The following is an 18,499-nucleotide window of genomic DNA, read 5'->3' on the forward strand; positions in this document are numbered from 1 at the left end:
AGGCTGAAAGTATCAAAGTTCTGAATTGATATAACTGACAAAGTAGAAAACTAACCCAGCTGATTTAATGGCACACAGAACTTAGGCAAATACTTTTAAAAAATGTTCTTCTGGGCTGGAGCACATTCTGTGAGGGTAAATGCACCTTTGTCGTCACATGAGGCAGACACTGCAAATGAGACAGACACACAGCCACGTGCAGCAGTAAGGGATAAACACGGGGCTGCAGCTTCGGGACCGGGGGCTGCGGTTCCTTCAGCTGCTCTCACCCGACCTGCCTGGTGAGGGGCATCAGGCCTGTTCTCCACTGTGCAGGCATCGCCCAGCATGAGGTCACTGAATGAATGACTGAAGGAGCAAGTGAGGGTCTGGTGGGAGCCCAAGCCCCAAGGCAAAAGGAAACTCCCCTCTGGCTCTGACACCCCCACTAAGACACCGAGACTCCTTGGGAAAATGCACTTAATGACAATTCCAGCTGGGCCTAGCCTTTGCCAGGCCACCCCAAATGGATGGGATCCAAACCCAAGGACAGTCTTCAGCCATCTGTGACCATGGACCAGGCCCCTCACACGTCCCTGCCATCAGTCATGCAACCAAAGCCAAGACCAGCTGCTCCCCTAGCTGCACCATCTCCACCTCCAGTTTTTGCCGGTCTCAGCCAGAGAGAGTGCTGGGCACCAGCTCAGCCCGCTGGACACTGAGCTGGCTCATGGCCACAACAAGCCAGGGCACAACCTTCAGGGATGTCCCCAGGCACCCAGGGCCAGAGGGCAGCCTGGCGCGGCAGGCCGAGGGAAGGACCAGGGTCAGCCGCAGGCAGGACCAGTGCTGGGATCCCAGCCAGCTTTCCTCAGAGGGGCCTCCTAGGGCCGTTCTGGCTCCTGTGGGCAGCACCAGGGAGCCCTGGCTTGTCCTGGCTCTCTCATCAGGCCGGACACCAGTCTCGCCTGGTCAGGGAGGCCCAGCCTTGGGCCCAGGGCCGCGTCACACGTAGTCCAGAATCTCCGTCTCCATCTCGTTCTCACTCCCATCTGACGGCTTGAAGTCCTCCTCCTCCTCCTCCTCGTCCTCCTCTTCATCTTCCCCAGACTCGTACGTCAGCTGCTCTTTCCCACCGTCAGCCTTGGTCGGGCTGGAGAAGAGAGCTGGGGCCAGGAGACAAGGCCATGAGTGTTCCAACGCAGGCTTCCTGGGTGGCCCCCAGGCCAGCTTTTGCTGGTCTCAGCTAGACAGGTGCCAGGGAGTGCAGCCCCAGACCAGGCCCTCAGGCTCCTGGAGGCCTGTTTACAATTACGGAGGTCTGGGCTCCAGCTCGGAGAACCTGCTTTGGGAAGTATGGACGGCTGGGGGGACCCAGGACTCTGCACTTCCTGAGGAGCCTCGGGCGCTTCACGGGTCCAACGGACTCCCCGAGAGTATGCACGGCATTTTGTGTGAATGCTTTTTTCTGGGAGAGGGTCCACAGCCTCCGTGAGATTCTCAGGGGGGCTGTGTCCCAAATGAGGCTAAGAACCTCTACTCCCATCAGCTCTGTCGGGGTATGGCGGGCTCTGGGACTCCCCCTCCCTAAGCCTGGAAGGAACTCAGAGGGGCCCTCGTGCTTGCTGTTCCCCAGCCCTACCAGACCTGCAGCCCAGCAAGTGCTCACTCCCCTTCCTCACATCCCCAGTCACCAGGGCTGCCTGCTCCCCAGGAAGGGCAGGCAGTGCAGGGTGACAAGACCCGGGTTCCTGTTGTCCCTGCTTTCCCAGCAGAAGGCAGGCAGAACACGCTTACATGTGGCTGGAAGATGTAGGATGGTGTCAGGCATAAAGTGGGAGCCCCGGATGGCAGCATCAACCCTGCTCCAGCCCCACCCTCTGGGCCTGTCTCCTGCCTTAGACCCCCAGGCTGAGTACCATAGCTCCCACCCAGGCAGCCTCAGTGGGCAGCCTGGGGGATGCTGGCTCCTGGGCTGAGCCCTGGCTCACAAGGCCCCCTCTCACCAGCGACATGGGCAAGATGATTCCAGCTGGGGGCAATTCCTCAGGGAATGGGTCCATTAGGGACACTGCTGTCCCCAGAGTGGGGCCCAATCATCTGGGACCTCCCTTCACCCTTAGCAGCTCTCACCAGGCCTCTTGGAACGGATGGTCTGCCGGATCATGAGGGTCATGGCATCCCTCAGGTCGTCGCTGGTCTTGGGGAGGCACCACCCATCCCGCTCTGTGCAAGAATCCTCGGCCCCGTCATTGCGGTGAATGATCTTCTGCAACCTGGGGGTTTGGGGTATCGAGTTCCAGAGTGGAGTTGCTATTAACAGGTGCCAGTAAGCAGTTTTAGTAAAGGTGGGGTTGGGCTTAGAAAAACAGCACTTCGAGGGACATGGAGCAGAGGAATGAATGTGGTAATGAAGAACGTCCACGAAAGCTATGCTCCCAGCTGGGGTCCTTAACCGTGTGGTCCCTGGACCCCCAAACTACAAAAGCAGGGTGTGCCCATGCACATCCTCCTGGTGAGAGTTCAAAGCTTTCTCGAGGGGCCGGCCCCGGGGCTTAGCGGTTAAGTGCGCGTGCTCCGCTGCTGGCGGCCTGGGTTCGGATCCCAGGCGCGCACCGATGCACCGCTTCTCCGGCCATGCTGAGGCCGCGTCCCACATGCAGCAACTAGAAGGATGTGCATCTATGAAACACAACTGTCTACTGGGGCTTTGGGGAAAAAAAAGGAGGATTGGCAATAGATGTTAGCTCAGAGCCGGTCTTCCTCAGCAAAAAGAGGAGGATTAGCATGGATGTTAGCTCAGGGCTGATCTTCCTCACAAAAAAATAAATAAATAAAGGTTTCTGGGATTCTGGTGGGCTCTGGGAGGATTGGGAACCATGTCATGAACCCTCAGGTGGGCACTGGAGGAGGAGGGGCGAAGATTCAACAGCAAGACATGTTTCCGCCCAGCCCAGCACTGCGGCTCAGAGGCGCAGCCCGCATGGACACTGGAACCGCCCTGGAGGTCGGCGAAGCCCAGACACAGAGGAATCTCCCGCGGCACCAAACCCCAGCTGAGCAAGTCTTCCCGCTGAGTGACTAAGGCTGACAGGAAATGGAAGAGTTGCAGGAACCACTTTGGTCCCTAGACGGTTTCTTAGCACCGACCCGAGGCCCAGGCCCCCCGCGGTGTCTCAGGTCCCTCACATACTCACTCTTCCACATTCAAGTCACATAACTGGTAGAACATCTGTCGGTACGGTGGCAAGGCCCCCTCCCGGAAGATGTAGACAGAGTCCTGCAAAGGAGAGGAGTCGGGCAAGGTCAGGGGGACCCCTCCCCTGGGGGCGGGCGGTGTTGGAGGCCCCCACCCACTGGGGCTCCCCCGGGGCCCTCTCCAGGGAGTCAGCTGGTCCCAGGACCTGGCAGGCCTGTCTCTTCTCCCTGGATCCAGGTGGGCAGACAGGCCCGAGACTGGGGAGCAGATGTGGAGAAAACCAGCTCCGACTCCCCTGGAGGTTCTGGGAGGGCAGACAAAGCAGCCTCACCCTCCCATGGCCCTGGAACCATGAACCACCTGCGTGGCAGGCCAGGCACTCAACGCATGGGGTGCGCACCAGCCTGGGCCGCACTCTGCCTGCCGTGCCTTCCTGCAGAGTCAGCCCACCTCCTTCCTCGCCAACTTCTGCCACCTGGTCATCTTATGCAGCCCTGCACACCACCCTGACATGAAGCAGGGTTTACTGAGTGTCTGTTTTCTCTTTTCCCTACCCGGGCACACAGTCTGGAGGTGGGGATAACGGCCTAAAATGGGAGTCCTTGAGGAGGAGGTTGCTCAGACGATGATCTGCGCCCCTCACTGAGGAGAGAGGATACTGATGGCATGGGAAGACAGCCGCGTCCCTCATGGCACCCGTCTCTGCATTTACACTCTGCTACCCGCTACATGAGGCAGCCAGGGTGGGGGACGCACCCTGCCCGGCCTCGCCTGGACCGTGGAGCAGCTCACAGCAGCCCAGGTATGGAAAGCGCTTCGGAAATTGCCACCGTTGTTGGGTGATTGTGTTCATGAAAGCGCGGGCCTGTGAGGGCAGGGCCCTGGCTCTCATCCCCGCAACACTCCCTGCCTGGCCCATAGCTGGGGTCCAGATGGTCTGCTTGGCTCCGTGCGCCCGATTCTGACCATCCCAGTGGCAGCTACAGGCCTCAGAGGGGCTGGGCACACAAAGGGCACCACACGCAGTTGTTGTCAGATTTCCTTCTCGGAGACCCGCCACCAACTCTTTGCCCAGATGGTCCTCAGTACCCACTGCCCTGGGTGGTTCGCACCCGGAGTTCCCACTCTGTTTTCAGAGGCTGTCCTGGAAGGCGGGAGTCATGTGAAGGCAATGGGTGGGCAGAGTGCCTCAGTCAAAGCCCCTCCCGGTGTCACAGACGAGGGGACCTGAGGGGGACTGTGTGTTGGGCCTGCACGAGTGAGGCACCTCCTCTCTACCCTCCACTTCACCCAACCAGGCGGGCAGCTGCTCTCCCTGGGGGCTCAGGGGGCACCACCTTGAGCTTGTACTTGTTGGAGGCCGATTTCCGTGCGCTGGCCGTCCCCGACGGGCCCAGGCCCTGCTTCAGATCACGCATGCTGACAACCTGGCTGGCTGTAAGGGGACAACAGCAGTGCTTTGGAACACAGGAGACAGGGAGTGCTTCTCCCAACCCCCGCCCTCCTGCCTGCCCCACCCCCTCCCAGGGAGCTCCGGCCAGCGCCCTGGAGTGGCCCCCTCAGGAAGCTCCTCCCCACGCCTGTCTCCAGACACCCGTCTTCCTCAGAGTCGTGTGAGGGCAAAACAGCCCTGATGGGCAGCGCGCCGCAGCACTTACGCGTCTTTTTGATGGTGACAGGGAAGCTGTAGTTGTAGGTGCTGCGCTTGGCCTTGACGGGCATGTCGCTGTGGGCATAACCTGCCGACAAGGGTGGGTACGTCACGCGAGGGTGGACACAGAGCCCCTCCTGGCAAACTGCGCTGGCTTCAAGCTACAGGCACATGCACTGGGGTGACAGGAGTCCCCACATTTGGCACTGCCCACGCAGGACCGTGTGCGGGTGCTTTGTGTACAGTGGCTCACTGCGGGCCTGGTGACTGACCACTGCTGGAGGCCTGGCCTTACACAGAGGCCATAAGTGACTGTGCAATAACCAAACAGATGAATGACTGGAGTTCAGTCCTTGAGGGTCAACACGGGAGCCAGGACCAGAGCTCAGATCCTCATTTCTATGCTGTTCTGCATCCAACAGCTCTCACCATGGGAAGGCTTTTTATCCTCTCCACGTGGATACATTCTTTTTTTTTTTTTTTTTAAATTAATTAATTGATTGATTGATTGATTGATTGATTGATTGTGTGTGAGGAAGATTAGCCCTGAGCTAACATCTGATGCCAATCCACCTCTTTTTGCTGAGGAAGATTGGCCCTGGGCTAACATCCATACCCATCTCCCTCCACTCTACATGGGACACCGCCACAACATGGCTTGACAAGCAGTGTGTCAGTGCGCGCCCGGGATCCAAACCTGTGAACCCCGGGCCACTGAAGCGGAGCACGCGCACTTAACCACGGCACCACTGGGCCGGCCCCTGGATACATTCTTATTACAAAAGAGAATGCCAGAGAGAGAGAGAGAGAGAAAGCAAACGCTTTAGTACTTGTTACCGTATTTCATCCCACAGCGGATTCGGAAGTCAAGGACCTGATACATCTTGGCTTCCGGGTGTTTGCGGGGGTCGTACCCATACCGAATCCACAGGCTTCTCCAGGGACCTGTTATCTGGAGACAGAAAAGGCGGGAGTGCGTGGTGGGGTCAAGGCCAATCCCGGCTCCCTCAGAGATGCAGGCCCAGGTGGCCTGCTGGTGGGATGGGGGGGCAGAGGACACTCTGAGAGTTGGGGACTTGGCTCTGGACCCACCCTACCCTGCCACATGTGGCTCTGTCCCCTTGGACAGGTCACTTGGCCTTTCCCAGCCTTGGTCTTCCAGTCAGATGGGGATGACATGAGCCCCCTTTCCCACAGTGTTTGTGAGGATTAAATGAGAGGACGCCCTTGGAGCCCTGACCACAGGGTCTGGCACACAGTAAGTGCTCAGTACATGTTATTATTGTAAATATAATACATGTTATTACTGTCCTAACTATGGGATGTTCTGGCCCCAGGTGGTACTCCTGAGGTCCTATGTCTAGAAAGCCAATGCTAAAAGACAGAGGCACCTCTCCAAAGTCTGGGGTCCAAGCCACCTGTCATCACTGTCACGGTCACCTCTTACGCTGGCCTCCCCAGTGCTCAGTCTGGAGACCCTTGGCAGATAGAATCCCTTCCTCCCGGCACCTTTGGAAACCTCAGTAATGACACCCCCACCTCCATCCCCTCCTGGACTGAGTCCAAGGTGGATCTGCCCCCAACTGAACCCCACTCAACCCAGGTAGATAAGTCGAGGCTGGCAGCACTGTGGCTAGGAGCCCTACAGCCAGACAGGCTGGGGTCCTCAGGTAGCTCTGCCACTTGCTGCTGTAGGACCCTGGCGTGTCAAGTCACCTTTCTAGGCTCTTCCTCAGAGGTAAAAAGGGAATCTTGTGCCACCCCCCAGGGAGGAAGAAAGGATGATGTGCACACAGCACTTAACCCAGCGCCTGGTCCTTAGAAAGTTCTCAATACGAGGTCATTTTAAAACGCATAATCCCTTTACTTAATATAACGTAATGTAATAACTCCTTAATCCCAAAATCTTCCTTATATGGCCAAATGTGTTACTGAGGAGGCTGGGGAGACCCTTTCTAGGGGCTGTAACAAGCTGTCCAGGGGTGCCAGCACAGGGCTGCCTGCTCTTGCTGCGGCTCTGAGAGGTTACAACAGGGATCAGGATGACCCTGGTGGGAACCAAGGTGGGCAGCTGGGCAGACACTCACCATGTAATAAGCCATGAAAGGCAGCAAGACCTTGAGCTTGTCAGGGTGGACGCTGATGTTGGCCTTGACGGCATTACGTGACCAGATGGGACGGATGTCAAACAGCTGGGGAGGTCAAGGCAGAGGCTGAGATGAGCACGCAGCTTCCCACCCGCCTGCCCCAGACTCCCCAGCGTAGCCTGAGCCCCGGCGGACCCTTCCGGAAGGGAGCTGGCGGAAAGCAGGGGCTGAACACGCAAGGACCAACCTCTAGGAACCGCTGCACGCACCCCCTCGCTCCTCCCTTCCCTCGGCAGCGTGGACTGCACGCCAAGCACATGTCAAGTGCGGCTGCAGGGCCTGGGGGTCCTGAAATGACCACGAGGGCCTCGGTCTCTGCCCTTATGCAGCTCACAGGGCAGAAGGAGAGGCAGATGGCCAAAGCGGCCAGAGCAGGGCTAAGCGAGGGGGTACTGGAGCTCCAGGACCCCGAGCAGCCCCAGCCGAGGGAGTCGCCTGAGTTGGCATCAGGAAGGCCGAAGGGGGAGGACTGCAAGAGGCCAGAGTGGCTGCAGCGGGAGGGCCAGGACAGAGGGCCCTGCACCAGGTTCAGGACTGGCTGTGTCCAGAGAACCATGAGGGGCTGTGTGTAGTGGCCCCCACGTCCTCCCTTCCCCTGTGACTGCTAGCAACGCAACAAGGTGTCCACACAGTCTCTTTAAGAAAGAACCCCCTGCAAAGACACAGTCAGTGTCAACAAGGGAAGAGCCAGGCCTCAGTTGGCAGTGATGTGGCCTCGCTGAGAACCTGCTGTTCACGCCTGCTGGGACACAAGGAACAGAGGCCCGGCCCGCATCTTCCCCGAGCCTGAGGGCCAGAGGCCAAGACGGACGGCCGCTTCCTCCCAGGGCAGACCGTCCACCCAACTCTGACGGGAGGAAGCGCCGGACCTGGCACACAGGAGGTGCTCCCTCGGGTTAGCTGCAACCACTGAATGGAGAAAAGAAAGCTTCCTGGACCCCAGAGCTCTGCACCGAAGTCACATTCGGACAAGGCACCAACTGTTCAGCACCCCACAGGGACCTCTTCAGAATTCTAAGAAATATTTTCAACCTTGGGATGCTGAGCTTATACTGGCTTGGCTTTTAGACGTGACATCTGGAGGTGAAATGTTCCCATGTGCTAATCAACCAGTTTAAAAAAAAAAAACGTCAGTCCAGCCAGCTGCCAAACAAAAGAGGCCGTCAGTGCAGAGGTGGCCCCGCGGGGCAGGCTCACCTTCCTCAGCTCCTCCTCCACCTTCCGGTCCACGGGGTTGGTGCACACCTTCCTCCACGTCTGGACGGCAGCCTCCAGTGGCTGCATAGGCACTTCATCCTCCTCGAAGTTGACAAAGATGGCGTTGTGGGGGCGCCGGGCCCTGCTCAGACCAATGAGGTTCTCGCTTGAGATGGGGGGGTTGTTGTAGCCTTCCCTGGGGGTAGAAGAGCCAATGAGGGCCAGAGCACCAAAGACGAGCCCCGGCATAGGCCTGGCCTGAGCAGGCAGGGAGCCCAGCAGGCCTGCGGTGCTGGCGGCCCGTGCTCGTGGGCTGGGCCCTGGAGTCTGGGTTACGGAGAGGCTCTCAGAGCCGGCTGCTGAAGGCAGGGGCCTGTGTTCTCAGGCTGATGACTGGGGAGAAGACAGGGCAGACTGCCAAAGACAGCTCAGGGTGGCCCTGAGGCTGGCGGCTCTGAGGCTAGGCAAGGTCAAAAGGTTCCAGAGGCTGGAGTGCAGGGAAGGGCTCCTGTCATGAGGCTGGTGGCCTCACGACTGCATTGAGTCACGCACAGCACTGTCCAGCCAGTGAGAAACTGGAAACCACTTAATGCCCAGCAGACAGGAAGGGCGAAATCAGTTAAGGCACAGCCACCAGCAGAATACGATCAATCAGCTGTCAGACAACCGCCATGCTTACTGACTTTTACGATTCACTTATTTAACCCTCAAAACAGTCCTACAAGGAAGGAACCATTTTCCCATGAAGTAGCTGAGGCCACAGGGGTTAGAAACCTGCCCAGTCAGAGCTCCTCATAACGGAGGGGGCCTGGCTGCAGAGGCCCCGTGAACCACCGTCCGGCCACCTCTGACAGAGCGTGAGCCTCGGACTCCGAAGCATCTCGACAATACCTAGGTGAGTGAATGATGGATATTACCAAACGGCATGGTCTCAGAGCACAGAGGTTACAGCAGGGGCTCTAAAGCCAGTTCTGCCCGGTCGGTCTGTGTTGGCACAGGACACAGCCAGGGGGAGGATTCCAGGATGCCCAGAGGGGACACCTCTGTGAGGAGGATGCCACAGACGCCAAACGTGGACTCCAGCAGGGAGGAGAGTCACCAGCTCCAGCAACTATCACCCCCGACTTGTTTCACTTCATCCAGACCACACCCCAAACCCACTCAGTTACCGTGAAGCACATTTTCAAGTATGTCCTGGATGTCACAGAATTTCATTCAGGTGATTACTACTTTCTAAATTTGTTTCCATTTTACCTTAATTTTCGCAATGAGCACATACAATCTGCATATTTATAAAGAACAAAGTGATTTTCCACATTGGAAACAGAGTTACAAAGATAGAATCAAGTCTGGGCCTTTTTTTCCCCTGACTCCATTAGAAACTGTCCTGGACGGGGCAACATCATCCTGTTTTCAAAGACACCTCCCCAGAACCCTGGACACCCCCAAGAAGGAGAGGCCTGTTGGCTCACTCAGGGCCAGGCAGCCCACCCGCGAGAGCAGCCGCAGGGCATGGGCCACCTGCCTGTGCCCCTCACTGCAGGGAAAGGCTCCCACAACCACTCTAACTTCCACCTCCCTGGACTCAGGGAGGGGCCAGAGAAGTGGCAGCCAGACCTCCTCCCCGCCATCCTCGTGTCCCTAGGAAGGCCAGCAGAGCAGACAAATCAATAGCGGCCCTGGGAGAGAAGACAGGTTCTTTCCATATGCTGGAAAATCGATACACCACGTGGGGAGGGGAAAAGGGCTTGTGGGCCCAATGGCAGCAGGCCATCCTCCCCTGTCCCCACTCCAGAGGCCGGGAACAGCTGCCTGCTGGCCCCACAGGACAGAGAAGTGACTCAGGTGCCACCATCCAGTGCCAGGGGCCAGCAGTGCAGAGGGGGGCTCTGTTTTCTTCTTATATATTTTTTGGTTTGTTTGTTCCTGACTAAAAGAGTAAAATGCTTCTGGAGGAAAAATAATAAAAACATTTCAGAAATAAGTAAATTTTAGAAATGGATATTACCCCCTGCTTAAAACTCAGTTGTACTGAGTATAATATACACATAGAATGATATATCATGCCCCGTGCAAGGGTTTCAGCAGGGAGGGGAGGTGAACAGATTCATTTCGTTAAACATTTAAATACAATGCATATGTTAGTTATTCATTTCTGTAATGTTTTATTCTTTTCTGACAAGCACAATTTACTCTCGCAATCACAAAAAGGGGGCAGAAGTGTTATGTATTCAACAGGCCTGAGAGACTTCAACCAAAAGCAACCCGTACGGCCCCTGTCTGGCTCCCAAGTCACTGTCAAGACAACCAGGGAAACTGAACAGGACTGGGAGTGGGATGACATTATGGAATATCGTTAAATTTGCTTTCTATGATAACAGCGTTGCAGTTATGTTTAAAAAACCAAGTCCTTCTCTGTTCGAGACATGCACTGACTTGTTTCTTGAGAATGTGGTAGGAAGCTGAGGGGTGGGGGGGGATAAAATGGGCAGCTAATCGTTGAAGCTGGTGGTCCATCAGGCACTTCTCTCTAGGGTAGGCTATGTTTGGAACTTTCCATGACGTATTTCTTTAAAGGAAGAGAACACCACACCTTCTCCTCAGGACAAAATCTAAGCCCCTCATCATGGTCTGGGAGACCCTCACTCCACCACTCTGCCTGGCTCACTCTGCTCTGGAGCACTGGCCCCTCGACCGTGCCTTGCATGCACCAATCCCCTGGTCTGGAATGTTCTCCCTGGATCCTGCCCGGCTCCATCATCACTCGGGTCAGTTTCATATGTCAGCTCCTCCGAGGGCCCTCCTTGGCACCTTAGCCCCCACCCCACTCACTGTCCATGATGACCCATTCCCCTCTTATCTCCTTTCAGACACACATCTGGACATGGCACCCATCAGTCACGCGTGTTCCGTCCAGCTCCCTGACCCCTCGGCCTGGCATGGAACCATCTGTTGTGTTCTCCACTGACGCCCAGCTCTGGGGAGGCCCCGGGCCATGAGAGGCGCTGTCAGTACTTGTTGTTTTTTATTCTTTTATTTTTTTGTGAGGAAGATCAGCCCTGAGCTAACATCTGCCAATCCTCCTCTTTTTGCTGAGGAAGACTGGCCCTGAACAAACATCCGTGCCAATCTTCCTCCACTTTACGTGGGACGCCGCCACAGCATGGCCTGACAAGCGGTGCGTTGGTGCACACCCGGGATCCGAACCCGGGCTGCCAGCAGCGGAGCGCACGCACTTAACCACTACGCACGGGGCCGGCCCGTCAGTACTTGTTGAAGGAAAGATTTAATGAGGAAAGAGCAAGTTCCCATCCTCCCACCCCTTCAGAGATAACTGTTCCGGGCCCAATCTTCTGGATTTTTCTAGGCTTCTATGATCACACCACAGTTTAGTTTTATACTACAGAATCTGCTCTAACACCTGCCTTTTTCATAGAGCAAGGTACCCTGGCAGCAGGGCGCTGGCTTGGACCCTCAATGCTGCAGTGTGGAGGGGCCTTACCGGTGCTGTGTTTCTGGTCGATAGAAGTAGTCCACCGGGGTGTCCAGCCTTGAGAAGATGGGTGGCGGGATGTAGAGTGGCAGCTCTTGGTGGAAGAAACTCTCCTTCTCAGGCTTGAGCATGAGCACTTTGTCATACATCGACGTGTGCTTGCCACCCGCCTCCGTGTGCACGGCCAAGTACTGGAAGTCGGACATTCCTGGAAGAGACACTGACAGATGGCGGACGTCGTAGCAAGGGATAGCTCTCCCTATTACACCCGCCCAGGAACTGGCAGCTGCCACGCACCAACGCCCACATCTCCTTGGGGAGGTGCTGAGCAAGCCACGCAATGGAGGCTGCCAGGTGGCAGGAGCTGAAACCACACCCTTCCGAAATGCTTCTGTGAATTCAGCTCAAGGCACTCTAAGTTACTGGAATAAATATTATTTTGGGGAGACTAGGGGGTTACATGACATATGAGGAGAAGGTCTAGGTCAATGCTTCCCCAAATGTAATGTGCATGACTCACCCGGGATCTTGCTAAATGCAGATTCTGAGATACTGCATTTCTAACAAGCCCCCAGGTGAGCCAGATGCTGCTGGTCCAGGGATACTCACTGAGTAATGAGGTGCTGGCTCAGTTAGAGAGATAAAGAATGACTCACTCAGAAAGCCTTGTCCCAGAGAGGACAGCCCTCTTGGTGAACGCCACATCCCACTGAATGACTGACGTTCAAAGCTCCTGGCCCCTGGGGCTCAGGTCCTGCCCTGGGTTCTTCTCACTTTCTTCTTTTCTCTTTCTAGACCCTCCTCCTTTCTCAACCTTTATTCTCTTCAGATTCTATCTGAGAACTGCAGCTACAGACACTTGTCAGTAACTTACCAAGCGCCTGTGTGCCCCTTAACGGGCGTCCTCTCCTGAATCTTCACGAGGGCCTAACGGGCTCAGGGCCCCGACTGGACAGACAAGGAGACTGAGGCTGAGGAAAGCTGAGCTACCTGCCCAAAGGGACTCACAGAGCTCAGGCAGGCACAGTTCCAAAGTCTGTGTTCTTTCTCACTCCCTTCCCCAGCCCCCGCCTTACTGCCTCCTCACTGGGGTTCGCTGTGGGTAGCAAACTCAATTGAGGACCCCACAGGAGACATCCAGGTGGCTAAGAGTGCAAAGGAACACGAGTCCCAGGAGCTGAGGTGATCCAGGAAGGCTTCAGAGGGGAGGCAAGACCAGCAGCAGTCAAGAGCAAGAGCAGGTTCCGAAACACTGGGGGTCAAGCACTGGAGGCCTGCTGCCCAGCTGTATGTGGCCCCACATAATGGCTTTAAAAATGAGGAGATTTCTCACAGAACTCTAGCTTCTCTTAAGAATGCAGAAAACGAAGCAGCAACGAGCCCACAGTCTGTAGGGAGCTGTTGGCCGGAGGGAGGAGAGGCTGCCTCCTGGATGGGGCCTGCACTCTGCCACTCCCCTCACCTCCTGCCCCTCACGCCCGGGCGTATCCTGGCCCACTTCACTGTGCGGATGCCCCATGAGGCTCCTGCAGGTGTTTGGGACAGTTCCTGAAATAACTCAATGCAGTAATAACGCATTTTGCAGTTACCTTGAAATTTGTAAACGGTGGAGACAGTGCCAAGGATCTCCACGTCGAACGTGACCTTGGGGTGGGACTCGGGCCCTGGCACCCCCTTCTGCCGCCTTGTCTTCCTCCGGACTCGGAGCAGCAGGCTGCTGGTACTGAAGCGGTTAGCGCACACGGGGTGGCAGTAGGGGTCCTCGGGCCGGAAGTACAGCTCCAGCCTCTTGGTGGGGTCTGCATAGATCTGTGGCAAGGCGAAAGGAGACGGAGTGAAGCAGTGACCAGCTAGGCTGCTGGCAGGGAGCCGCTCCTGTCTCAACAAACGCCTGATGGCGACCCAGGGGACCGAAGGGCCAGGAGGCTCGTGTTTCATTCTGAGCCCTTAATTCCCAAAAGACTCACTTTTCAAACCCAAGTAGCTTAGTTTTTGTCCAGTAGAGAAAATGAGAATAGTCTCTTCCTTCTAAGGAGTTGTAAAGCTGGAGATAATAACTACCAGTTCAGTAAAAGCCTTCATCTATCGAGTGCCTGGTCACTGCGGGGAATCATGCGACTCTTCTGGCAACATTTCAGGGAGGTGTTGTCACCCCTGAGTTTACCAAGGGGGTAACTGAGGCTGGGGGGCTGAGTGACTGGTGTAGGGCTTCCTACTCCAGGAAGTACCTACCCCAAAGGGGCTTGGCATTCGGGCTCACATGTAAATGTTTCTAGGTCCAAGAGAGATTAGATCAATCAGTAATAACCCCTTTGGCTCTGACCAGCTGTTACTTGTCCTTCCCAAGCCTTGCTCCTTCTCCTTAAATGGAGATAATAACAGTACCTACTCCTAGGATTGCCACAATAGTTAAATGAAGATACACATAAAGCACCTAGCCCAGAGCCTAATTCACGGAAAACACTATGTGTCACCTACACATGAATGCTTGCCCCACACGGGGTAAGACGGAGGCAGTGTCAGCTGTGCACACAGGCAAGCCCCAGCAATGTGCACGGCACCATGGCCATCTACTTGCTAGTCTGCTGGCTCCCCAACCCCATGACGGGACCTGGCCCTTAGGGGGTGCTCAGGAGACATGGAGGGAAAGAAAGTTAAGAGGAGCCCCAACCCTCAGGAGGCCCTTCTCACGAAACACAGGCCCCTGAGACTGCTGGGCTGGGAATGGCCCCAGCAATGAGCCTGGCACTGAGGCGGTACTCAAGAAACACGAATGGAATGAATGAATGATCAGAGTCTCTTCCCAAAGGGCTCACATTGTAGTTGGGTACAATATCCCTGGGGTTGGCGAGAGTCAGTGTCCTGTCAATGCCACAGTAAAGTGAATAAGTCAGGATAAAAGAACAAAACATGACGGGCCTCCACTGGGGCATGCTGGCCTTAGTGACAGGTTCAGGGTTTTTGATATTTATAAAGGATAAGGAAGCAGCAGTTAAGAGCTCAGACTTCGGAGGGGAGGTATGCATGAGTTAAAATCCCCTCTGTACCATGCTGACCCAACCTTTCTCACCTGTCTTTACCTGAAAAGTGGGAATAATAATGGTACCTAACTCACTAGATTGTTGTGAGGGCTCAATCATGCATTCGACAAACATTTTGGAAGCAGGTACTGCTATGGATGTAAGGACTCCAGGAGTGAACAAGAGAGACAAGGTCCTGCGCTAGTGGAGTTTAGAGTCTCAGAGCCAAGAGGCCAAGACAGACAACAAACACGTTAAAACATAACCTCAGATTGGAATTAACAGGTTGAAGGGGCAGATATTAATTGCTAGAGGCCACTTTAGTTAGGGCACTCAGGGAAGGCCTCTGGAAAGAAGAGGCATTTCAAGATCTGGTGCATGTAAAGCACTTACACAGAAGCTGGCAAGGGAGGGACTCAGCCCAGAGCCCCTATTTGCTGGGCGACCTTGAACAAGTTGCCTCGGGGCCGGCCCTGTGGCTTGGTGGTTAAGTGCGCGCTCTGCAATGCTGGTGGCCCGGGTTCGGATCCCGGGTGCGCATCAAGGCACCACTTCTCCGTCCATCCTGGGGCGGAGTCCCACATGCAGCAACTAGAAGGATGTGCAGCTATGACATACAACTATCTACTGGGGCTTTGGGGGGAAAAAATAAAATAAATAAAATCTTTAAAAAAAAAAAAACAAGTTGCCTCGGTTTCCTTGTAAAATGCAGACAACGACAGCTCCTACCTGGCAGGGTTCTAAAGAGGATCGAATGTAAGTAAAGCACCCAGACTGTGCCTGGTACAGAATAAGTTGTTGGCTGTCACCACCTTTAACCCAATAACCCAACACTTTGTCCCCCTCTCAAGCAGGTCAACGGTTCTTAATCTCCCGGTGCCTCAGTTTTCTACTCCGTGCAATGAGGGTGGGGCAGCCCAGCACATCCTGGGGGCTGCAGGCGAGCTGCGCTCACGGCCGGGATGCCGAGGCTGCGGCTCATCCGAGGATGGGGTGGAGCGGACACACTCTCCTCGCTCTGGGGCTCCCCTTCTGTCCTTCGCCCCCTGCGCTCAGGGAAAAACGGTCCATTTCCGGCCATCTCGGAAGCAAAGCCCCGCCCACCGGCCGCTCCAGAGCCCGCCTCAAGCTCCGTTGCCCAGGAAACCACACTTCGCCGGGCGGTCCCGCCCCTCCGGCCGCAGTCCGCGGCTCAGTCCTCCCGCGTGGGCCGGGGACTCCTCACCCGGGAGACGCCTTCCTCGCCCCCCAGAGTCGGCAGCATCTTGGACACGTCGCGCACCACGCCCGGGTACTCCACGCACACCAGGCGCCGCTCGCGCCGCAGCTCCACGGGGATCGCGGCCCCCGACCCCGCGTCGGCCGCCCCCGCCGCCATCCCTGCCCGTCTGGCCGGCCGCCGCGGTCCGTTCCTCCACGCGCTCCCTGGGGCCTCGTCTCAATGGTTCCGCGAAGGAACGTTCCGGGCCCCCTCACCGCTCGCGTCTCTCTAAATCCCTGGGCTCAGCGAGACTCGAAGACCTCTGGGAGCAAACAGCCCGAGGGGAGGCCCCAAGGCCTACGGAGTAAACGACCGCCCTGTCCTCAACTTTGTGTTTAAACGAAGAGCGTTAGCCTAAGGGGCGGGGCAAGGGCCGGCTCTCCCATCAACCCACGAAGGACCCGGAGGATGGTGAGACACCGCCCCGCTCTCGACTTTAGCCAATGAGAACCCGAGCCCAGATTTTAGAAATGAAGAGTCAGGAGGAAGCCAGGTTTCGCTTCGTAGGTTTTAGCCAATAAGGAACCAGGACTGGGCCGGGTCTCCGCCCCCTTCCTCGGATTCCACCCAATGACGACTCGGGGGCCGGGCCCGAGGCATACTTCCGGCCCGCCTGCTTTCACGGGAAGGTCCGGCCATGAATTGATTCCCGGAGCCCGGGGCCCGCCAAGCGGTTTCCGCGAGCCTGTGGCCCAATTCTGCGGCCGCGCCAGGATGGGGTCATCAGCGGCGCGTGGAGGCCGCGGGGAGTGCGATTCGGAAATGGCGAGCGGAAGGGAACTGCGCTTTGAATGCTCGCCCCCCCTCCACAAACAGGAAACGCCGAAGCGCCCTCCGCCCGGGAACTCGGGGCAGAACGCGCGCGTCCGTCCCTCATTTCTTAGACAGTTATTAAGCGCCGATTGTGTACAGGCACTACTCACAACCTAACTGGGGAGAGAAGCATTACGTAAGCGGCTGTACGGGAGACCCTGAAGCAGGAGCACAGCCCATTCTAGGAAGTGACAAAAGACGAAACTATAGGAAGCGAAGAGGGGGAGATGAGGGGTCAGAGGTCGACAAACGCCAGACAGATCCTAAAAGGGATGTCCCTAACGGGTTGGCTTTTTCTGAGTGCGATGGACAACGCTTGAAGGGTTTTATGCAGGGAGTGCCAGGATCCGATTTACGCATTTAAAAGCCTGGCTGTTGTGTAGAGAGGGCAAAAGTGGACTCAGATAAACCAACTGAGAGGCTGCAAAATCCAGGTAAGAGATGCTGCCCGGGGCCAGGCAAGTGGCAGTGAAATGGAAAGAAGGGATTGGATTTGAGGATATTAGGAGATAAGAATCAGTAAGGGCAAGGGACCCCTTGGATCTGGGTACCCCAAGTTTCTGAAATGATCTCTGAATCAAAAGATTACTTCATTGTTCTAGATGGATGTAGGAAGGCCATATAAATGGCCTCAAAGACCACTAAATATGTTTTAAAAAGAAAAGCGTGTAACCTGAGTGAAATATATGTCATTATACTGTAATTGGCAGACTCAGTTGGGAGACCAAAACTTTGAAAGAAAGGCCCCCTCTGTGAGTACAATGAGGAATCAACCAGCAGCAAATGATGGACGAGATAGAGGAACCACATATTTCAGCTGGGAGCAGCACATGAGGATTTAGCAGTCCATGACCTGCCTTCTCCAGTGGGAGCTTGTGCAGTCTACCAGCAAAGAAGATTCTGTGCTGTGAGGCCAGGATAATTCTCCAGAATTTTCCATGCCTTGGGATGAAATTTCTTTTCAAACTTCTTAATGTCCTTTTGTTCTCATTCCGTGCTCAACAAGCAGTCTTCTGGTGGTTGGTTTAATTTTCCAGAAAGGAGAATCTGATTAACAGATGTATATTTTACCCCTGCCTACAATTGTAGATTAATAAATTGGTGTGTTTACATCGGACCCCTGTGAGTTTGGTACACGAGTCAGTCCTGAAGACTGCCACTATCAGTGGAGTTGACCAATAAAATACTGGATGCACAGTTAAATCTGAATTTCATGCAATATTGGGGACATACTTACACTAAACATTTATTCTTTATCTGAAATTCAGATTTAGCTAAGTGTATTTTTTTTTTATAATTTTATTTATTTATTTTTCCCCCAAAGCCCCAGTAGATAGTTGTATGTCATAGTTGCACATCCTTCTAGTTGCTGCATGTGGGACACGGCCTCAGCATGGCCGGAGAAGCGGTGTGTCGGTGCGCGTCTGGGATCTGAACCCGGGCCGCCAGCAGCGGAGCGCGCGCATTTAACTGCTAAGCCACAGGGCTGGCCCTAGCTAGGTATATTTTTATTTGCTAAATATGGCACCTCTAACTCTGGGTATTGAAGGAACTGAGTTTTTGAACCTGCAAAGCTGAGTCCAAACCACTCAGAACCTTAACGAGCCCACTGAGGTCCTGACCACCCCCTATCCTCCAATTCAATGACCCTCTGGTTTGTCTGTTCCAACCTGTTCTCCTTACGGAAGCAAGAGTGATCTTTCTCGAATGAAATCTCACTCTGGCTTTGTCTCCAGTGG

At 55.5% G+C, this 18,499-nt stretch overlaps 1 protein-coding gene and 1 long non-coding RNA gene across 3 annotated transcripts; one reads left to right on the plus strand and one right to left on the minus strand.

The window, feature by feature from the left end:
• Nucleotides 1-43: 43 nt before the first annotated feature.
• Nucleotides 44-16,064, minus strand: GTF3C5 (general transcription factor IIIC subunit 5). 2 transcript variants are annotated; one of them, XM_004423613.3, is made up of 11 exons: nt 15,912-16,064; nt 13,256-13,475; nt 11,676-11,874; nt 8,174-8,369; nt 6,917-7,021; nt 5,667-5,781; nt 4,837-4,917; nt 4,516-4,613; nt 3,177-3,259; nt 2,113-2,255; nt 44-1,145 (listed from the first exon to the last, which is right to left on the minus strand). In XM_004423613.3, the coding sequence occupies exons 1-11, from the start codon at nt 16,062-16,064 to the stop codon at nt 985-987; spliced, it is 1,554 nt and encodes a 517-aa protein (XP_004423670.1). In that variant the 3' UTR covers nt 44-984. The 2 variants fall into 2 exon arrangements, with proteins under 2 accessions (XP_004423670.1, XP_087274984.1); XM_087418858.1 differs by having other exon boundaries at nt 11,676-11,886.
• Nucleotides 16,065-16,257: 193 nt separating this feature from the next.
• On the plus strand, nt 16,258-17,877 carry LOC147913178 (uncharacterized). The gene is made up of 2 exons (XR_015548909.1): nt 16,258-17,194; nt 17,471-17,877. It is a non-coding gene; the product is annotated as an uncharacterized LOC147913178 (long non-coding RNA).
• Nucleotides 17,878-18,499: the final 622 nt, after the last annotated feature.

Source organism: Ceratotherium simum, chromosome 29 (assembly GCF_057802395.1).
Source record: "Ceratotherium simum simum isolate JZ-2026a chromosome 29, ASM5780239v1, whole genome shotgun sequence".
NCBI classification, from domain to species: domain Eukaryota; kingdom Metazoa; phylum Chordata; class Mammalia; order Perissodactyla; family Rhinocerotidae; genus Ceratotherium; species Ceratotherium simum.

Coding starts and splice junctions, on each gene's coding strand:
- GTF3C5 (XM_087418858.1), bottom strand. CDS start 16,064: ATGGCGGCGGGGGCGGCCGACGCGGGGTCGGGGGCCGCGATCCCCGTG. Junction 11,887..13,255: donor CACCGTTTACAAATTTCAAG/GTAACTGCAAAA, acceptor GCCATCTGTCAG/TGTCTCTTCCAGGAATGTCC. Junction 8,370..11,675: donor CGACCAGAAACACAGCACCG/GTAAGGCCCCTC, acceptor TTCTACCCCCAG/GGAAGGCTACAACAACCCCC.